General features: G+C 36.5%; 2 protein-coding genes and 1 pseudogene across 12 annotated transcripts in view; 1 reads left to right on the top strand and 2 right to left on the bottom strand.

The window, feature by feature from the left end:
• The window catches only part of BIRC6 (baculoviral IAP repeat containing 6), a 201,689-nt gene that overhangs the window by 46,252 nt on the left and 133,100 nt on the right, over positions 1-22,337 (top strand). For 7 of the 11 annotated variants that reach the window (XR_005069536.1, XM_037066611.1, XM_037066619.1 and 4 more), the window contains exons 9-15: positions 4,108-4,166; positions 8,671-10,065; positions 13,887-14,036; positions 17,100-17,325; positions 19,951-20,111; positions 21,104-21,235; positions 21,675-21,806. Coding sequence is in view for 10 of the 11 variants with exons in the window: in XM_037066611.1 (XP_036922506.1) it covers positions 4,108-4,166; positions 8,671-10,065; positions 13,887-14,036; positions 17,100-17,325; positions 19,951-20,111; positions 21,104-21,235; positions 21,675-21,806 (2,255 nt within the window). In the remaining variant the exon portion in view is untranslated. The remainder of the gene's footprint in view (positions 1-4,107; positions 4,167-8,670; positions 10,066-13,886; positions 14,037-17,099; positions 17,326-19,950; positions 20,112-21,103; positions 21,236-21,674; positions 21,807-22,337) is intronic. The other 4 variants (XM_037066615.1, XM_037066618.1, XM_037066614.1 and 1 more) reach the window with 1 other exon arrangement.
• On the bottom strand, positions 1,752-2,026 carry LOC119001286 (cytochrome c-like). The gene has a single exon (XM_037066621.1). The coding sequence runs from the start codon at positions 2,024-2,026 to the stop codon at positions 1,754-1,756; it is 273 nt and encodes a 90-aa protein (XP_036922516.1). The 3' UTR covers positions 1,752-1,753.
• LOC119001455 (cleavage and polyadenylation specificity factor subunit 5-like) lies at positions 17,461-18,459 on the bottom strand (annotated as a pseudogene).

Here is a 22,337-nt window from a genome sequence, read left to right as displayed (position 1 = left end):
TCTCGGCTTCTGCCCTGATGCCCGACAGTTTCCTCCCTATATGGCTCTGGTACCTTTTAAGCTGTTGCCCCAGCGCTGGAGCTCAGAGAGACTGCCTAAGATTCCAGAAGCCTTAATCTCCTTCAGCCTTAATTGCTACTTGTTTTTACAGCCAGAAGTTATGGGGTCTTTTCCTGGCACCAGAATCCTGGGATGGGGCCCTGATGCAGGTCTGGGACCCCTCACTCTTCAGGGGGGACCTCTGTAGTATGCTTTCCCTCCTAAATTCTGTTTGCCACACGTGGGTGTGGGACTAGCCTGTTTCACATCTCTGCCTCTCCTACCAGTCATGATGTGGCTTTTTATTTAATTCTCTGGTTGTAGGACTTCCAGTCACTTCAATTTCAGGCAATTCTGAATGTTGTTTGTTCTTTAGTTTAGTTGTAATTTTGATGTAGAAATTGTTTTTGACTGCCTCTCCTTAGAAAGTAACATTTTTCTTTCTTCTGATATATTCAAGGAAGAATATTTATTTGGGAACACATTTGATTTTAATAAATTAACATTTTGTCTCATTTGTATGTTACGTCTTTCAAATTGACAAAATTTTCTGAGTTAACTTTGAAGTTCTTAACTGTAGTGGTGTATGAAAACTAGGGTACCCTTGTAATTATAGTTTGCTTAGTTTTCAAAACATAATCTTAAGTAAACATTTAAATCTTAGTCATGTCTTATTTTTTACGTTTATTACTTTGCAGAAGGTTTTGTATCATATAAAAAGGCTTTTTGTAAATCTAGTGTCTGTTAAGTAATGCATGCTTATTGTAGAAAAACTGGAAAATAGCAAAAAACATGAAATGTATATTGTACTTAATAATGTCATTTATATTAATATGCATTTTAATGCATATTTGTATGTAGGTTTTTTAAGTGTTAAATATTCTTTATTTGATCTTACACATAAAACACTAAAATGTCTTTCTTTACGTAAAAGGCAACCTTTTCAATGCAGGAAATTTTAATTAAATTTGGATAGTTAGAAAAAAAGATAAAGTGGACACTGCCAGCTTATCTTTAGCCTTTGCTTTTTTTTTAAAAAAAGAGTTTATTAATTTATTTTTAGTCAGAGGGCAAGGGTGGGGGTGGTGAGAAAGAGAGGGAGAAACATTGATTAGTTGCCCCTCATATGTGCTTCAACTGGTGACCAAACCTGCAACCAGGAATCGGACCGCTGACTCTTCACTTTGTGGAAAGACATTTCACCCAACTGAGCCACACTGGTGCGGGCTTCAGCCTAATGAACACTGTTTGAAACATAAGAGTGTTGCTATCTAAGAGACAGTGAAGGTATTTCCTCGATATTTAACCTATTAATATAAAGGTTATGTTGATCTATTAACATAAATCTAAGTATAAAACCAATCTACAAGTTTCGAGATGGCATTCACCATCTCTGTGAAAAGTTGAGCGTTATGGATTAAGTCAAACATATTTTTAGAAGGGAAAAATAGTGATAGCCCCCTTTTAACCAAAATTACTATCAAAGTTCCAAAAACGGATCATGGTCATTTAACCACAAGCCCATCTTCTTTAAATCAGGACTACCCAGAAGATAGGTTCTGTCAGCCCTTCATAATCTGAATTCTGGTGTGTGAAATCAGTTTAGATATGGCACACATACAAAATTCATCCATCATTTGTAATAAATAAGGCAGCAGCTAACTATTACTCCTTAGTAGCTTTTTTGAGATAAGCTATCAAGCCTGCTCTTTCTCTACAAGATCTTCTTAATGCCAGTGAAGGTCATTTTCGTTCCAGGGATGTACTTCTTTGGATTCCCCAAATACTCCATCAGTGTAGCCTCTCCCCAGGTTCTGTCTTTGTTCTTGTTGGCGTCCGTGTAAGAAAATCCAGGGGTCTCCCCTGTCTTCAGCCCAAGTAGACTGTGGAGCTTTGGCCTGGTCTTGTACTTACGTCCCTTTTCCACAGTGTGGCACAGAACACACTTCTGAATAGAAGTCTTCTTGCCCTTCTCAGCATCACCCATTTTTAAATTGCTTTTTCATCACACATAACACAGAGGTTCCTATTCGCAAGCTGGATGTCCTGCTCTCCAGTTCCAAGGACTTGCCGGTCTGTGCCTGTGTACTGGTATTGGTGCAACCAAACTTGCCTCCTGTATGGGTTTTCTTTAACCCATGTGAGGTTAAATGTTTTATTGAGGTGTAATTGTGTATCATGATATTCACCCTTTTAGTGTACCATTCAATGAGCTTACTCATGATTTTGTTATATAATAGTATGAGAAGTTTTCTATCATTAAATAAAATTTAAGAAGCAGTCATTGTATTTTGAAGATCTTCAGAAAAAGGTGTTTTTGGAGAGTGTCAATTAAGGATGATTATTTGGCCACCCCTTTGCAATAGTCTGTAATTTCATTTTGAGGTGCACAAATTTCTTCTTTAAAATAGACTACTACTTGCCCTGGCCTAGTGGTTCAATGGATTGGAGGGGCATGCTGTACACCAAAGGTTGCAGGTTCAGTTTCTGGATAGGGGGAACCTGGAAAGGTTGTGGGTTTGATCCCCAGTCGGGGCATATGTGGCAAGTAACCAGGTAATGGATTGACATTTCTCTTTCACATTGATGTTCTTTCTCTTGCTCTCTTTCCCTCCCTTTATGTATTACTTTAACCTTTATCTCAGTATAGTTGAGTAATTAGTTATTTTTCTTACTGTAAAGGCCCATCTGTATTTGAAACCTATTATGTTCTTGGTTGGGACTAATTCATTCTGGTTAATTGAAATTCATTAATATTTCCCCTCAGGATTCATTTTTCCAGGTATCTACTATTTCTCTGAAATAGCCTTTTTGTGTTTGAACAGCTTGGGTAATTAGCAGCTGGGTTAAAGTTTTTGCAGTTTTTCTTGTTTTCAGTTATAGTACAAAATTGGTTTATAGACAGTTATTACCAACTGAAAAATTAAAAACAGAAAATTCTCAAAAATATCTAAGGAAGTTCTGAAAGTTTCAGACTTCTTTAAAGAGAGATTACTAACTTACATTATATTTAAAATAATACTGTAAATGCCTGCGTATTTCAGATGTGAGTACAATACATTGTTTCAAAAAGGCAGAATTACCTTCCCTTCTTGCAAAATACATCTTTTGTTTTTGTAATTAGGGTTAGTAGAACTTTAGACTGCTGTAAAAGTGCTGTTTGCTATCCTACATGTGCCGCCTAATATGCTAGACTGGTTTGTAATTGTATCTTTTTTTTCTTGTCTGTTAACAATGGAGAGTGAGGATGAAGATGGATGCATAGAAGGGTCTGGCATTTCTTGGCCATCTGAACACGGAGCAAAAGGGTGTCTTGTCTTAATTCCTAATTTCTGGGTCGTAATAGTTTTGTTGCTTGTCAAGGTGTTCTTGGCAGCCCTTCTGAAACAAACAAGCCAAATACAAAACAAAAAAGAAAGGCATGTGTGTCTCAGGACATGTATACTCACATATTTATATAGCTCTTCTGTTTGGTTTTAGAGTTCCCTTTTTGAATTTAGTAATAGTAGAATAATTATTAAAATTTTATTGCTGGAGGCTTGTCCGTGATTTTATTAGGTGCCTCTCTTTTATCTTTTTACTTAGCCAAGCTATCCCTAGTCACACCTTAACAGTCTTCAAATTCCTATAGATTCTTTTATAGATTCTTAGACGTTTCCACACCCTATTTCAGGCAGACATTTATTTAATGATTTAACATGATTCGGGCTCAGTATTATTAATCAGTTATGATTTCAGGCTACTTATATATCATTTAAGCTAGTTAAAATTTTTTTCTATTTATTGATTTGAGAGAAAGAGAGAAACATTGAATTGTTCCTCTTATTTGTGCATTCGTTGGTTGATTCTTATGTGCCCTGACTGGGGGGTTGATCCTGTACCTCAATGTACTGGGACCACGCTCTAACCAGCTGAGCTGTTTGGCCAGGGCTAAGCTAGTTTAATAGTTTTGATGGTGCTTATATTCCAGATATAAAGCAATGGTTGTAACATTGTACTTTTTGGGGTTTTTTTTTTTTTTTTTTGCTGTATCATATATCAAATTATTTTTTTACTTTGTCTTTTAAGTGATGATTTACTGGAGGATTCAGACAGTGAAGAGCATTCCAGATCAGATTCTGTGACAGGTATGTAAAAAACGTTAGACAATCTTGTTTATATAAGAGCTCTTGAATTAGTTGTATGTAGTGTTTCGTACTTAAATTCTAAATGGTACATAGTTGAGTCAGAGGAAGTAAAGGCACACCTTTAGCAAATTTTAGTTACAGATGACAGGAAGTTAACACTAAGCCTTTTGGAATGTGTTCAGTTTATTTGCATAATGTATTTTATTAAATAAAAGTAACATCTTATTATTTATTTATTTATTTATTTATCGATAGAGGGGGAGGGAGGGAGAAAGATAGGAAGAAAAACATCACTGTGTGCGAGAAATAAATCCACTGGTTTCCTCTTGCATACCTTCAATGAGGGACCGAGCCCACAGCCCAGGCATGTGTTCTTACTCGTATTTGAACCAGCAACCTTTTGTTTTCAGGCCCGCAGGCTGGCACTCATTCCATTGAGTCACACCAGTTAGGGCAATACAAGGAACATTTATTTATTTACTTGTTTATTTATGAAAGATTTTATTTATTTTTAGAGAGAGGGGGAAGAGAAAAAGGAAGAGAAAAACATCAGTGTGTGGTTGCCTCTCACACATCCCCAACTGGGGACATGGCCAGCAACCCAGGCATGTGCTCTGACTGGGAATCAAACCAATGACCCTTTGATTCACAGACGGCACTCAATCCACTGAGCTACACCAGCCAGGGTGCACTACAAATAACAGTTAAATTAAGGTTCTTTATTCACAAAGCAAAACAGGTGACTAGAAAATACATTTCTAAAGACAAAATTCTAGACATTAAGCCATTAACCAAATGCTTCCTTGTGAAGTATTAAAGCAAAAGAAGATGTTTTATATTTTAATGTACTTGTGGGCAAGACTAATAGTGCATCTCAAAATAGTTTTACTGGATGAGAATTCAGATCATGTCATTAAATTATAGTCTGATAGCATTTTCTAGTATATGAGAGTTATACTAATATCTGTTAATTTGAGTTTTGGGGATTAAGATAAAAATATCTAAAGCATAATTCCTGGAAGTAACCAGTATTTTAGAAAAGTGACCGTTGCTACACTGTGGCTGTTTTCTAATGTTAAATCTCATGAATTAAGGACATAAGTAACTTGTTTAAATCTCTGTAGAAGTGATACGGTTTTGTATAGTACATTTGTCAAAAGTTATAGTTAGTATAGAGTAGGATGTGATCTCTAAATTCTAATTTGTGATGAAGTCCTTTTTAAAGCCATCAAACACTACTGGATGGGTTTTGGGCTGACCTTTAGTAATCTTTTGAGGGAGTTTTTAGAAACAAAAACTACCAATAGAAAAGTAGGAAAAAGCCCTGATTGATGTACAGATATATAATTAACTTTAGAGTAGTAAAGATTTCATTTAAAGATACTTAGTCTTATAATGATCATGTTCCTTTACATCTTTGTTGCCCTTTTTGCCAAAACAGAAAAAGAATATTATAACATATTCTTAATTTGATAAATAACAGTAAACTGGTCAGCAGTCACCTTGAGACTTGGTTAGAGCTTAATCTCTTTGTACACAATATCTCTTTGGTTGTCAAGTCACTTTATCTCTTTGGCCCTCAGTTTTTCCTTAAACTGAACTATTTGAACTAAGTATTCCTTTTTTTCTACTCTTAGTTTTTTAAAATTCTAACTATAACCTTCTCTTCGTATGCTCTAGCTTTGTTCTTTTGTCTGGGTCTAAGGCTCTCAGTAGGTATCTTTAAAATGACAATATCTGTCTTTGGTCTATGTCCTTATCCTTTTTCTACCTTTATCCTTTCCATCCATGCCTAGTTGATCTTTTACACTTCCTCTGGGTACTGTAGTCTGTTTACTTCACTTTCCAGCATCTAAAAAAATTACCGTATGTTCTTGTTGACTCCTTTTGTGATACCTCATTGAGGGTTGGAGCATTATCCTTATGCAGTATTAGAATGTAGTAATGGTAAGAAAAGAAAAAATTTCTAGTTTTTTAATTGCTTCCTTTTGAGATTTGTAAGTGGCTTATTTATTTGCAGTAAAGTAAGCTAATTATACTGATATAATTATATATAAAATAAGTATTTTTATAAGAGCTTAGAATAAGCTCTTATATTGAAAGATTTTTTGACTTAATGGATTTATGATATTAATGGAATATGTGTTCTCTTCTTGAATAAAATAAGTCATAAATGCTATTTCAAAACTTACATTCACTGGCTTTAGATGGTTGTCATCAAAGTCAATGATATGGTCTGAAGAATTAGAGAATATGTTTTGTAATTTCAGAAATGTGAGTGGAGACTGAACTTTTAGCTGGAGTTAAGATGGTTATGACTCTTGAAAGTATATCTAGATATAGATGTCAGAGAGAGGAGTTTGAGAGCCATGTATCAGAATTAAGGGTATGTTGCTATTGTGAAGAGTCGAAAGAATGTTTGCCAGGAGATTGAACAAAGGTTCAGATTGAGTTTTGATGGGTTTAAAAAAGTGTCTGGGTAAAACCTGATTGCTAACCTCAGGAAATTTGGTTGGCAGAACTGTGGGTTGGAGCTGCCTAAATAAGCAGAAAAGAGAAGGGTTTCCCAAAATGATTCTCTGAAGAATATTATACTGCAGGGTGACCCCAGGTATATTGTTTAAAACTGTATTTTGTGGGACAGTGGGCATTACAGATTCCGAGATGAGAATCTCGGAGTACTGCAGTGTTTTCCTATTGCAGTGTTTGACAGTTGTCGTTGTGCTCCTGCCAGTCTTCAGAAGCAGCGTGTGTGGCCTGTGCAGTTTCCCAGGTGTCGATGCATGTGAGGAAGAAGCAGGGTAGTCGTGCCAGTTGTTGTGTTTTCCTGTCTAAGGAGCACTCTTATCTCACATTCCGTTTACTTTGAATATTACCTTTAATATGTGTTAATATATGTAATTTATGGTTAATGTCTTTTTTTGTATATGTATACACATATAAAAATAGTTTTTTTCTTGGCAGTTTCCTATTGTAACTTAAAAAAGTTAAATAAGTTTCAGTTTGCTCTAGAAATAGTTGAGCATCCTCAAGATTTATGTAAAAGTATCACTGTTTACATTTTATTTCAAGCCTAGATTACTAACTTAGTAGAGTAAATATGTATAAATACCAAATGGCAGTGTACAGGCTGCCTGTGAATAAAGCCAAATGAATGGTTAAATAAATGCACAGCTTCATTAGACAATTAAATTGTTGAGTTTTTAACCCAAAATTTCTTCTACTTAGCTAGAAATGGTTTTAGTTTTAGATGATCATAATGATAGTATATGAAAAAGATTAATCTCAGAACAGGGGAAATTCTAGATAAAGCTACCTGAGAGCATTTTGAAGATTATGTAAATGAAATTGATAACGAAAATGGTACAAACAAAACTTTCAGTATTATCTTAAATGTTTGATGTTCCATGGATCTCTCTTGTTGATTCCTGTACTTGGGCAGCTTTGGTCTTTCATGCAGTCATCTTGAGTCACCTACTCTTCTGTATTCTTATCTAAAATTGTAAAGGCAATTCCAGTGGTTTTGTTGTTGTTGTTCTTCCACAAGTTACCTAGAATGGTCTTTATGTTATTATTGCTGATACTGTTGTTGCCTGAAAGTGAAAGTGGTTCATACTATTAAGAAAAAACCAGATTGGATGAAACTTCCAGTTTGGTGTCAAGATTATAGCCGGTTCAGGGGTTTACTGCTAACTCTCACAGGCTTTCTGTAGCTACAGACAGCATGTTTGGAGTGTTGAGACTGTTCCACATGACTCTTGTGCTATTTGTAAGGGAGCAGCTTGAAGAATACACAATAAACAGAAGGCCATTAAGGGGTGATGTTATGTAGTTGACTTTAAATGAACTAAAAATTAGCATATAATATGGAAGATGAGTTTTATTTTTAAAATGATACATTTGGGGCATTTTTCTTTCTAGTAATTTTTCTTTTATGTAAGCTTAGGGTTAGAATTAAATTTCATGCTATGATAATTAACATGGTACTCTAGGCAAGAGGCGATGATGCTAATGACTTTCTCTAAATTGCAAAGGAAAAGGAACTGAGATTACACTAATGTTTCATGGATATTCAAAGTGCATAAATGATAGATGCATAAATAGTATTGTTTCTGGCTTGGTTTCTATTATTTTGATAATTATGATGTCTTTATTCTTTAACTTTTTTAGTATCCTAATTTTTAAAAAAAGATTTTGCTAACAGATTGTCAGGTGAATATATTCTGAATTGAAAATGATTTTAAGTGCTCGCTTTGGCAGCACATGTACTAAAATTGGAATGAAAATGATTTTAAGTCTCTTGGTTATCTTTATATTTTTTTCTGGATAGTTTTATCCAAATTTCATTAAATTTTCTTTAAAATACATTAAATTCTTCCACTTATGGTACATAATATAATGCGTGGACTAGATGAATCAAAACAAAAATGAATGAAAACATCATACTAGAGATTTTGGTTTCATTCATAAGGCCATCACTAATGAATCTTTTTTCTTTTCAAAGGGCATACATCACAGAAGGAAGCCATGGAAATGAGCCTTGATATAACAGCACTCAGCATTCTTCAGCAGCCAGAAAAACTTCAGTGGGAGATTGTTGCAAATGTGCTTGAAGATACTGTAAAGGATCTTGAAGAACTCGGGGCAAATCCTTGCTTAACAAACTCTAAGAGTGAAAAGACAAAGGAAAAGCACCAAGAACAACATAACATTCCCTTTCCATGTTTATTGGCTGGAGGTTTATTAACATATAAATCTCCTGCTACCTCACCCATTAGTAGTAATTCTCACAGGTCACTGGATGGTTTAAGCAGAACTCAGGGTGAAAGTATATCGGAACAAGGATCAACTGACAATGAATCCTGCACTAATTCAGAATTAAATTCTCCTCTGGTGAGGAGGACTTTACCCATTTTGCTTCTTTATAGCATCAAGGAATCTGATGAAAAAGCAGGAAAAATCTTTTCACAGATGAACAATATAATGAGTAAAAGTTTGCATGATGATGGTTTTACAGTTCCCCAGATTATTGAGATGGAACTAGATAGTCAGGAGCAGTTGTTGTTGCAGGATCCTCCTGTGACTTACATTCAGCAGTTCGCGGATGCAGCGGCCAACCTTACCTCTCCAGATTCTGAGAAGTGGAACTCTGTGTTTCCCAAGCCTGGGACTTTGGTTCAGTGCTTGAGGCTGCCAAAGTTTGCAGAGGAGGAGAATCTTTGTATAGACTCAATAACTCCTTGTGCTGATGGAATTCATTTGTTGGTAGGACTGCGGACATGCCCTGTTGAATCTTTGAGTGCAATAAATCAGGTAGAGGCCTTGAATAATTTAAATAAATTAAACTCTGCGCTATGTAATAGACGGAAAGGTGAGCTGGAATGCAATCTTGCTGTAGTGAATGGTGCAAATATCAGTGTAATCCAACACGAATCACCAGCAGATGTACAGACTCCTTTGATAATTCAGCCTGAGCAGAGGAATGTTAGTGGTGGATATTTAATACTTTATAAAATGAATTATGCCACTCGGATAGTGACTTTAGAAGAGGAGCCAATAAAAATCCAACATATCAAAGATCCCCAGGACACAATTACCTCGCTCATTTTGCTTCCACCAGATATACTGGATAATCGAGAGGATGACTGTGAAGAACCTATTGAGGAAATGCAGTTAACCTCAAAGAATGGCATTGAGAGAGAAAAGAAGTCTGATATTTCTACTCTTGGACATTTGGTAATAACCACTCAGGGAGGATATGTAAAAATATTAGATCTTTCAAACTTTGAAATATTGGCCAAAGTGGAACCTCCCAAAAAGGAGGGCACTGAGGAACAGGACACATTCGTTTCTGTCATTTACTGCTCTGGCACAGACAGGCTGTGTGCGTGCACCAAAGGTAAGTCTGTGGTTTTTCGGGTTCGTCTGCATCTTTATAAAACTGCTGTATGTCATGCATTGATGTGCATACCTAATAGGAATTTTAGATCCATATACATGAGAAACTTACTCTTTTATAATGAAGTGGTAAATCTTTCTACTGTTATAACCATTTTTAAAACTTTTTTCTACTGCTCTAGGTAAGAATTCTATTGTAAATAAATTAATGTTTCTTAGAAAGTATCTTTTCTGCTTTAACCTCAAGAAAATAACCTGCTGTTTTTTTCTGTGAACCCAGACTCTGTATCTGCTCAAATTTGTGGCCTTGGGCAAGTTATTGTAAACTCAGTAAGCCTTTGTTTATTTATAAACTAGGATAAGAAGGCCTATTTCCAGGCTTGTTAGAATTAAATGAAATAATGTATGTAAACTTTCTGGCACAAATACTGGTCCTTATTTCTTTCTAAAGTAAAAATATTTAGCAAGTAATTGTTAGTGTTGCTAATTTTTTTGGTCTGATTTACTCCTGACCTCTGAGTGATAGTGAATAGTTTTGCAACATCTGAGGGCCTGCATAGATTCATACATAGTATGGATTTTTTCCCTACTTTTCTCAATATGTATTTTGAGTTGGAGAGAAAAGGCAGTTTTTGGAAAGGATTACTGACAATATCAGGTACCATGAATAGTCCCAGTGATAGTTCAGGAGAAATTTAGGGCTGGGAGGCGTTTGAAGCCTGGGTAACTGTAGCCAGTACTTGGCAGGGGAATTAGTTTAAGATGAGTTGCATCTCTCCTGTGGTTTTGGTAGGAATCAACCTGTTTTTCCTCTCTCTAAAAAGATTTTAAGACTTCAGCTAAGAAGGATAATGGTAGATGTAGTGGTTCACTTTGCCTTCTTTGAAATATGTCATGTGAAACAATAGGGGGAATTACCTTCAAGTAACATAAAAACCCAGTAGGATCAGTATGAAAAATGAGCAACGCAGAATAACTTTAGGCTAGTAAAACTTTGAATTAATTAGAGTTGATAAAGAACCATTAAAATACTATGTTGTATGAAGGGCAATATCAATTTATTGGTCACATGTGGTCAGTTCATTGTTCTGAGAGCTTTACATCTGCTCATTCATTCAGTCATCACACCACTGTATGAGTTATGTGCTATAATTGTCTCCGTTTTACAGGAGAGGAAACTGAGTGGGAGAGAGGTTGGGTAACTTGCCTAAGTCACAGAGCTGGGGGCACACAGCATTCAGACTTGGCTTTCTGTCATCGGGGTGATTAGATACTGCCAGAGTAAAACAAAATTAGAAAACTCATGCAGTGGCATGTTTTGGAATCTTAATCTGAAAGATTAAAAAAAACTGAAAACAAGTTAACTTGCCATTGGCCTTCTGAAGTAAAGTGGGGCTTAGAACCTGAGGCCCTGGCGCATCTTTGTGAGGTACTAGTATTTTCCAGAGGTGCAGGAGGGTTTAGTGGTTGAAATTACTATTTGATCAAATATACTTTTGGTAGCTTAGAGGAGAGATAATATTTAAGCCACAAACTAGATTAATGTAATCTTGGGATTTGCACAGTGAAGCAGTTCTAGGACGTGATCTCAACGTGAATGAAGGACAGGAAAACACCTGAGAAGTCAACCACTTTGAAAATTATCCCCCGGTTCTTCAAGGATTGACTCATCAAGATGCATTTGAAAAGATTAGGTTAATAACAATAAGAAGGAAAGAAAAGTTGATGTCTTAAAATGCATATATGCCAGTTGATAAAGTAGATAAAAGATTTTTAAAAAGCACTGCAGCCTGAATTAAATGGACACGACACTGTCTTATATGAGTATATTAAAATAGCATAAAACTCTCATGGGAGATCACTGAATCTTGATAAAACTCTTGCAGTTAATAAAGGTTGTAAGTTAATTTTTTTAGTACTACTAATACTAATACATGAAAAAGTAGATTTGATACAGCTGTCTTTGATTAATATTTGGAAATAGAGTGCACACGCATATGCACGGGTGCACAGGTATGTGAAACAAGCTCCCTCACGCCCACCCGAGGACAGCCAGCCAGTCCAGAAATGTAGGCCACTTGCCCTGCAGCTGGGACAGGGCTGAGGAATGGGGGATGGCAGCTGACTCCGGCAGCCTGCTCTTACGGAAGGCCAGCAGCCTCTTTGATCAAGCAGTCCTTTGGATGTCGTGCCTTGTTAGGTTCCCGAGTTCCTGCGTAGTTGATTCCAGTTGTTCTTTGTAGTTCATTCGTTGCTTTGATGGAAGTACTACTAGCCTTTGGAGATTCCTGCCTAGAACCTTCTCCTGTGTCATTTGGCGTAACATCATCACGACATGCATGTGTTGATATTTTTTTAAAAGTATAAGACAATTCCCAACTTAAGATAGTTTTACTTAGGGTTTTTTTACTTTAAAATGGTGTAAAAGGTGATAAGAGGTCAGTAGGAAGTAGCTAGGTTTGAAGCTATGATGTTTAGTAAGTTAGGTATATTAAATGAATTTTCAATTTATCAATATTTTCAATTTAGGATGGCTGTACTGGGAAGTAACCCCCATCATAAGTTGAGGAGCATCATTCTTATTTTTGGAGTTATATTCTCAGTGGTTTAACTTAAAACATTCTACTTCAGAATAATACTAACTTAATTCTAGTAAAAGATAGAAACTTTAATCTTTTTTATTAAATTACTTTATTGTTGTTCAGAAACTTTAATCTTTTTTTCCCCCTACCTTTGTGCTACTGTTGTCTTATATAATGTATTTAGATAAGTTATAAACCTAACCAAAAAGTGTTAGGGTTTTTTTTTTAAATTCTCACCCAAGGACATTCTTTCATAACTTTTTAGAGGTAGAGGAAGGGAGAGAAAGAAACTTTGATGTGAGAGAGAAGCATCCATTGGTTGCCACCTGCCTTGACCCATGTGCCCGGGACCTGTAACCTATGCTTGTGCCCTGACCAGGAATCAGACCTGAAACCCCTTGGTTACAGAATGATGCTCTGACCTACTGAGCTACACTGGCTAGGGCACAGTGTTAGTTATTTTATAAAATCTTTATTTTTTATAAAAGTTAACAAATGAGAAAAATATTTTGCTTACCTAATTATTATTTCTATGTTTCCTTGTGATTTGGCATTGCTTTCTTTTATGTTGAAGGACTTTTTTTGGTACTTATTGTAAGGCAGGTCTGCTAGCAAAAAAATTCTCTGCCTTTGCTTATCTGTAAAGGTCTCGTTCACCTTCATTTTTGAACAAATAGTGCTGTATGTAGCCTTTGGCTTCCATTGATTCTGATAAGTGAGTTGTTAATTTTCATTGTAGTTCTCACGTCTGTGATGAGTTTTTTTTTAATTTGCTGCTTTGAAGATTTTCTCATTGACTTGGACTTTGAGCAGCTTGACTATAATGTATGTGTATCTGTGGATTTCCTTGTGTTTATCCTACTTGAGGTTCATTGAATTGATTGGATTTGTAGTGTAATGTTTTCCATAAAATCTCATCAGTTTTTGCCCATTATTTCATAAATATTTTTCTATGCCTTTCTTATCTCTCTTTTTTGAATTCTTATTACATACATGTTCATATACTTGATCTGTCCAAGAGGTCAAGGAGATGCTTTTGACTTTTAAAAATCTCGTCTTTCTTTTATTTAGATTAGTTAATCTGTGCTGGTCTATTTTTATTTCTCTGATTCGTCCTGCCTGCCTTTTGTTATCCAACTGTCAAGTGATATTAAAATAACATTTTTTAACTAACAAAGTACACTTGTGTATTTACCCGTTTTCCATGTATCTGTGTTGATGGAATTTTACTACACTGTAGGTGGTGAGCTTCATTTTCTCCAAATTGGAGGAACCTGTGATGATATTGATGAAGCTGATATACTAGTGGATGGATCTCTCTGTAAAGGAACGGAACCATCTTCAGAAGGTTCCAAGCCTTTATCAAATCCTTCAAGTCCTGGCATTTCAGGTATGATATTAAGTTTTTAAATGATTCTTTTAAAATGCAAATTTTTCAGATATTTTAAATCTTCTGAGGTCTTTTTTATTTATATTCATAAATTATTTCAGTTTTTTAGTCAACTCTTGGTTACTTTGTTGAGGGAGTTCATTTCCTTATTGGTATTCTTTTACCGGGCTTGTTTTTGTGTATTAGTTATAATTTTTCCAGTAGTTGGAAATGTTGTAAACATAAAATAAGAAGTGGTTCTCAACCTGTGGTAGGTTGACCAATCCCGGTTCAGTTACCTAAGGTGAAAACATTCATTATATTGGTTATTAAGGAGCTTTTGGTCTAGCTAGAGAGGAGAGAAAAACCTAAGAGAAGAGTTCATTAAGTAAGTGTCAAGTCAACAGAATGGCCCACATTACTAATATTACTACTGGAATTGAAAAACTGAAAACATACTTTTGCCCTGAAACAGCATATTCAGACCCCCATTGCCCCACTGTGAAGCTTTAGACAGAGTGTACGATTCAGTTTTGTGCTCTTCCTGTGTTATGCTGAGCTCTCCCCAGCCTCTGGGTCTCCTGTTAGTCCTTTTGTACTTCCGTAGCTCTGTTATGTTTTACTCTTAGTAGTTTCTACATTTTATTCCCTAGATTGAGCATTTAAAAGAAGTTTGGTAAATATTTAATGAAAAGTGTGTTTAAACTCAACCGTGTTCTAAATGGAAAGGATATGTAAAGTTGGTACTTGGGCATTTTTGATCGATCATTCTGCTTGGCACCTAAAGCAAACTTCTAGCCATAGCCATCGCTAATATAGTAACTTTAGTGCATGTTAGTAAAATCCTCACTACTTTATATGCTAGCAGTTTTCAGCCTTCTCAACACTGTCGATGTTTTGGACTAGATAAATCTTTATTGTGGGAGGACTGCCCTGAGCTGTCTCAGCAGTGTCTCTGGCTTCTGCCTGCTAGATTCTAGTAGCATGCACAGTTGCCCCCATCCAGATGAAATACTTTCATAAAGGGCATAAACATGATATTTAGTAGGAAAGCTGTGGATTCGGTTATAAAGAGGTAAATACAGTGGTGCGCCACCTAATGACGTTTGGCCAACGATGGACCGCATACGTGATGGTGGTCCCATGTGATTATAATGGAGCTGAAAAATTCCTCCTGCCCAGTGACTTATTAGCCATTGTGACAGTATGTTATGACACGTTGCACAGGTGTTTGTCATGATGCTGGCGTAAGCAAACCAAGTGTCTTGCCAGTCACATACAAGGGGTAACCCCCCCAAACAATTTATTTATAAAAAATTGTGTATTTATTCTTACATGTTTAAACTTCGCTCACCTTCAAAGTACTCTCCATATGATGCAATAAACGTATTGAGATGTTTTTTCCACTGCTCAAAACAATTTTTGAACTTGACAATTTTTGTGCTTCTGCTTTTTTTTAACTTTTTCCACGTGGGCAAAATGTTTCCTTTTGAGGAGGACTTTTTTCATTCAGGGAAACAAAAAGTGTCACGTGGGTGAGATCATGTGACTAGGTTGGATGGGTCACAGGAGTCATGCTGTTTTTGGTCAAAAACTGCTGAGCACTCAGTGCAGTATAGGCAGGTGAAATGGGCAGGTGAAATCACCCATCGTGAAATGGGCAAACCAGTTGAATGAGTCTTCAAAATAAATTCACTGAAGCCAAAGGCAACCTTTCACAACCATACTAGCTGGTGCCTAGAACACTCCCCTAGCTGGGGAAGCCTATGCAACAAGGGGCCTGCCTTCCAGAAGGTAATTCCGGTTTTGGGAGGGGTCCCCCTCTGTGTAGTGTAGCACATACAATTATGTACACTGCATAATACTTGATAAAAATAATAAATGATTATGATACAAGTTTATGTATTTACTATACTATACTTTTAATTATTATTTTAGAGAGTAGTCTTTCTACTTATAAAAAAAGTTTGCCAGATGTAACATGTATGCTGTGTAACACTAGCAGTAGTAGCCTTATATGTGCTATTTGCTGTGTTTCCCGAATCCTTTATTTTCTCTTATGCTCGATTTCATCTTGTTTTGTACAGTAACATGCTATACATATAGTCTTGCACTCAGGAGCAGATGGTGTAGATGGGATAGCCTTGGCGTGTAGTAGGCTAGACCATCTAGGTTTGTGTGAGTGCACTCTGTGATGGTAAAATCACCTAAAGATGCATTTCCGAGAATGTATCCCATTGTCAAGTGGTGCATGACTGTGATGTAAAGAAGAGACATTGATGTGCTGATAATATGAGGAGGAACTTAAAAAACACCAGCGTTTATTTATGAAAAATTGTGTATTCTTATATGTTTAAACAGTTTAATACAGTTTTAGTCAGATTTATTAAACTCTAAGCTTTGAGGAACAATGTGGTGTGAAGTACGCTTGTAATAATTTGCTGGAACTTGTTGTAAATTTTCTTTTTGAAAGTATTCTAAACCTATCAAATTTTGTATTTTAGTCGTCTTTTTTATCTTTTGTTAATTGAAACAAGAATAACAGCCATTCAACTTTGTGTGGTGTTAGACACTTCACAAATGTGAATGCATGTATTTAATTAAAAAACAATTTCTCTGAAGCTGATTATTACTCTTATAATGGTGGTATGTATATATGATATTCTTAACTACCACAGAAGTAGAAAAATAGTATTTAAAAGGACAAATGTTATGTGCTTGCAGTTGTTTAGCATTTTTTGTAAGTAAGAAAATCTAAAAAATTAGTATTGATCTGATGGAAGCTGGGCTTGCATTCAGCACCATTACTTTTGTTGCCCTTACTAATTTGGGGTTACGGTTCAGTCAGGACTCCTGACAGGTGGAGTTTATGGATTTCCAGTAATGAGTAGCCTTCCTGTAATTTAAAATATTCAAGATGGAGTTTTCTTATGCCTGTTGTGTAATAACTTTAGTTGCATGCATCTGTGTCGATGTTACTAACTTTCAGGATATTTGGTAAGTGTTGATTTGAATAGAAAGAAACATGAATTAACACTACTTTTTAAAAAACTTATGTCAAATTCTGCATTTGCTGTTATTAAGGAGTTGATTTGTTGGTGGACCAGCCTTTCACCCTTGACATCTTGACATCTTTGGTGGAGCTAACCCGCTTTGAGACTTTGACTCCGCGGTTTTCAGCTACTGTCCCTCCGTGCTGGGTAGAAGTTCAACAAGAACAGCAGCAAAGGAGGCATCCTCAGCATTTGCATCAGCAGCACCACGGTGATGCTGCCCAGCATACTAGAACTTGGAAACTACAGACTGACAGGTAAAACATTTTCCCAGGTTATTTAAGTCCATACTGTATGATTTGTTAGAGCCAACATAGAATTCTTAGATATATTGCTGTTTTCTTCACTTTTCTATATCAATAGCTTTTGTTTTGTCACTTTAATTTTGGAAATTGTTATATCTTATTTGTAGGATAAAATAGTGAGACTCACCCCACAGATTCGTTTAACAGATATATTAGTATTTTACATGTTTCATGTGAAGTTTGAAAATACACAATTAGAAAGCAGTCCACTTTCTTTATGTTGTACAAAAATGCGTGAGTAGAAACTAAAGCAAATTAAACATCACATTTGTTTATGCTACTCTGTAGTTCTTCATATTAACTTTATTGAAACAATAGAAAGCAGGTGCCAATTTAGAGGTTGGGTAGGAAATGAAACCACAAAACCCTTTTCTACCATGCTTCTTCTCCACCGTGCTCGGCTGTGGCACAGAGGCACATTCATTCTCCACCGTGCAGAACTACAGTTCCGTGTAGGATGAACCTGCTCCAAAGCCGAGGGAGACTGAATAAAATTGGTGGGCCTGCATCCTGGTGCATTGCCAGACAATTCAAACAGTGGTTTGGCTATCAGCTGTCATTTTAAGGGAAAACAAGGTTTTCTCTTGAATTTGAAACAAAACCAACTTCTCTTCCTTTGGTTTCGTAATATGTGCAGGAATATGTAAATACTGAGGAGGTTCAAAATTCGGTCCACACCAGTTGCCAATGCAGTCATCAAGGACCCAGTCTTGAGGACTCTATCTTGATGACCTACTATCTCTGTTATTAAGTGTTTTAGTCCTTCAACTTGATATTCTCAAGGGTTAAGCTCACCATCAGGTAGTTTGAAGAAAGTCATTCCCAGCTGTAACAGTGACACGTGGGGTAGCTGGTGCTCATGTACAATCAGAACCCCTCCTACAGTCCTCCTCATTCCAGTTTTACCAAATTTCTCCTTCATGTGTGGAAATCTGGCCGCAACAGAGCCGTCCTTTTCATAGAGGGGTCCTTTGTACCAAAAGTGTGATTGATAGTAGGATACAGGTTGATAATGTGTTCGAAGGATGAGGGCTTGGTCTGTTAGATGTACGTGTTGCCAGAAAGATTGGTTCCCCTACCCCTCATCCCCTCCCCTGGGACCAGCAGGCCTGGGAGCATATTGGTGGTGCCAAGGACATGCTGGTGAGCACTGGTGGTGAGGGGGAAGGTGGAGGTTCTGAAACTTTTCTGGTGTGGGCAGCGATTATCTGCATCTCACTAAGCAGCCGCTGGCTGCCATTAACATGAGAGGTGAGAGCGCAAGAGAATTTAACAGGCATTTAAATACCTGTCTTGTGCAGGCACTCTGGTAGGCACTGGCAGTACAACTCGGGTGGGGTTTACATTGTAGTGGGGGTGGAAAGACAGTAAGCGGATAGCTTCTGCGTGGTACATAGAAGCTGTTGACATGTATTAGAACAGTATGGTCAAAGAGCTGTTGGGTGTGTACATATGTGTGAGAATGAGCTAGAAATGTGTATGATATTTTTAATATAAGGGGCCTGAGAAAGGCCTCCATGAGATCATGAATGTGGAGGCAATAGCAAGTACAAAGATTCTGAAGAGTGTATTTTGTGAATTCCAGGAAGACGAAGGCCATTTTGTTGGAATGCAGTGAAGGAGTGGCAGGAGGTGAGATCTGAAAGGTAGCTGGTAATCAGATCATGAATGTCTTTTTAGGCTACAGTGAGACTTTTATGCTGAGTGAGATGGAACGGTATTGGAGGGGTTTGAGTACAGGGGTGATGTGATATGATTTATGTATTAGAGGGATCTGGTCAGACTGCTTTGTTGACAGTAGGTTATGAGTGGTTGTGTTAGGGGCAGTGATGGAAGCAAGGATTCGGTTTGGATACTGTCGTAATCCGTGCGAAATGGTGGTGGTAGCCAGGACTGAGGTGACAGTTGATGGAGGCAGTGGGTATACTTTGGATGCGGAAGGAACAGTAAATGCTGACGTATTGAACACCTGGTGTGAGCGAAGAGTCGGGGATGACTTTAAGGTTTCAGATTGAGCTAATTGAAAAGTGAAATTTCTGTTTACTGAGGTTAGAGTGGCTAATCATTAAGTTTGGATTTATGATGAATTTGAGTTGTCTGGTTGACGTTTGATACGAGTTTGGAATTTAGTGGAGGGGTGTGGTTTGGAGATTTTTTTTTGTTTTTCAGCATGTATGTATTTAGAATTTAAATTAGAATGGACATGTGTAAGAAATACAAGAAGTTCTTATTTTAAATGCAGATTCCTGGGACCCTGCTCATAGGTTTACGGTGGGGCAGGAACCTACAGGTAATTCCCATGCATAAGGCCTAGTTGCTCCACACTGTAAGCAGCTAGGGTTTACTGTAATGTGCAGTTCCCAAAGCAGGTGTGAATTCCTAGTGTACGATCATTTATTGCCCTAAGTTCAACCTCTGTGTTGGGAGCTGCATGTCTTCTCTCCTGCTGTCATTGAGAAGCATTAAGTTTTTGTTGAAGGCTAAAAATCGGAGTGTGAAAAGTGATATTAATGCTAATGTGGTTATGGCTAAAGAAAGATTTTTGCTTTATTTAGCATTTTCTTCCTTATTTGACAGCAACAGCTGGGATGAGCATGTGTTTGAATTGGTGCTACCTAAAGCTTGTATGGTTGGACATGTGGACTTCAAATTCGTTTTGAACTCAAACATCACCAATATCCCACAGATACAAGTGACCCTGCTGAAAAATAAAGCTCCAGGCTTAGGGAAGGTTAATGGTAAGAATGAATCAAAATTTATATTTGAAGAATCTTGTACTTGGTTTCTTTAAAAAACTAATTTCAAATTGGCTGTCTAGGTTTGCCTGTCCCCGTACTGTGCTATCCTTCCCACAGTATTTTCCCACTCTACTTTTGGTGCTTTTATTTGTATAAATTAATCCTGGTAACTCAGTATTATTGTTCAGAGTTGATAAACTTAAGTAATGTAATTATGCTTTTGGGGGAAAGGCAGTTCCATTGTGAATTGGCTTCACTTTTGGCCTCACTAGACTTAATGCACTACTCTTCCTAAGAGGAGACACGATTGGGAAAAGACCTTGGTTATGGAGGTCACATACTCTGTTAAGGTTGTTAGGAAACCCAGCCTTTCAAGTAATGCCAGAAATATGCCCATCTTTATTTATCTTTCTTGCAAGTTCAGAATTTGATATATTGAGTTATTAAAATAGATTGTACACATTTAGTCATCTATTTTGGGAACTAAATGTTACTTCTAAGTGTTTTCTCTTTCATGGGATAATCGAAAAGGCAGAGAATAATTTCAGAGTAAAATGGCTACTTTACCCAGAGGGTTAAAAACATTGAAACTTGAAAATTTTCTTATTTCAAAAGTACATGTGTGTGTTTGTGAGTTTTTGTTTCTGTGTATCCTTATGAAACATGACAGATTCTGATTGAATTGGATTTAGGACTTAGACGTTGGTAGTTTAAAGACTCTGCAGGTGCTTGGACTCTGCAGCCTAGGATAAGAACTTTTAGTTCAGCGCCAGCAAATTATTTCTTCAGGTGAATATTTTACTACCATTAAAAAGAGAGATGAGTGCATGAATCAATCAGTTGAATCTAGTTGTTCCCCTCCTGACAACCATTTTACAGCATCTGTGATGAAAATATAGCAGTTTCTACCTTAACGGCAAATTTTAGAATTTTAGGCACATCAATCATTGATATTAAGTAAAATTAAGTTTACTGATATTTTTATCCTCTAGAAACAGCAGTAGATAGGCAGATCACCTTTCCTTTGTCTCCAGCTCTTAACATTGACACGGAACAGAACGGGAGGCCATCCCTGGTTGATTTGAATGAAGAAATGCAGCACATGGATGTGGAAGAACCGCAGTGTGAGTTAAATGGCAGAGTGTTGGGTGGAGATTTCCTCGTGGCTTGCAAAAACTTGATTTTTAAGAACATGATTAAAAAATACCCTGTAATTCTGCTTTGGCAATATGCTCTAACTTTCAGCTCATCTGGTGAACACAGCTCCACTAATACTGCACTCTTGCTTTTCACTATCTTGGGATTTGAAGTTATGTCATGTTTTTTATTATTATTTTTGAAAATAAAGGTGAATATAAATAAAACGAGAATAGAAAACACCATCATATATCAGATAATTGATGATAGTTCTTTAGCATGATAATGAAATTTTACTTGAACACTTTCAAAGTATGGTATTTTGTGTGGTGGTGTTATTTGTAATTGGGATGGGTGTTTGCTTATTAAATATTACATTTTAAATTATCAACTAATTTAAAAGAAAATGTGTATTTTCCCTTTTAGGTATTAGATTATGTCCATTTTTAGAAGATCATAAGGAAGACATTTTGTGTGGTCCCGTATGGCTTGCTAGTGGCCTTGATCTATCAGGGCATGCTGGGATGCTGACATTGACAAGTCCCAAACTTGTTAAAGGTAAAGTAACATATTTTACCAAAGCAGAATAAATAATGCTATAGTTGTAAAAATAGGTGAAAAGAAACTGATCTCAAAAAAGTAAGATATTATTTGGGATTTTCATTAGTAATTCCATCAGTTTTCTGGTAGCTGAGGTCATTTCCTCTCTTAAATGATTGTACTTTTATGTGAAATTTCTGATGCTACTTTCTTTGTCTTTTAGTGCTTTTTGAAAAAGTGTAAAGTGAACACTGGGTGACCTAGTGTGACATGACAAAGTTCTTCCAGTTAACCAGATATCACATTCTGTTCTGTCATGTTTGCCTTTCCCATCAATGTAGAGTTCTGTGTCTTTGGTGTGTTTATTGCATATTGTTATAATATGTTCTCTTAAGAGGTTTTTTACATAAGAGGTTTGATACATAAATTATAGTATATTTTAAAATTATTGGAGGTTATATGGATAATAGATATTGCAGTAGTAGGTCTCTTATTTCACCTTTTGTATCCCTGGGGTGAAAAGAGAATATGACAAACAAAACACCTCCC

The sequence above is a fragment of the Sturnira hondurensis genome, unplaced genomic scaffold, assembly GCF_014824575.4.
Source record: "Sturnira hondurensis isolate 20B ecotype Veracruz unplaced genomic scaffold, ASM1482457v3 Scaffold0016663, whole genome shotgun sequence".
NCBI lineage: Eukaryota > Metazoa > Chordata > Mammalia > Chiroptera > Phyllostomidae > Sturnira > Sturnira hondurensis.
This window is presented reverse-complemented; position numbering and strand designations above follow the sequence as displayed.

What these genes read in the sequence shown, in the direction of transcription:
- LOC119001286 (XM_037066621.1), bottom strand. Translation starts at nt 2,026, where the DNA reads ATGGGTGATGCTGAGAAGGGCAAGAAGACTTCTATTCAGAAGTGTGTT.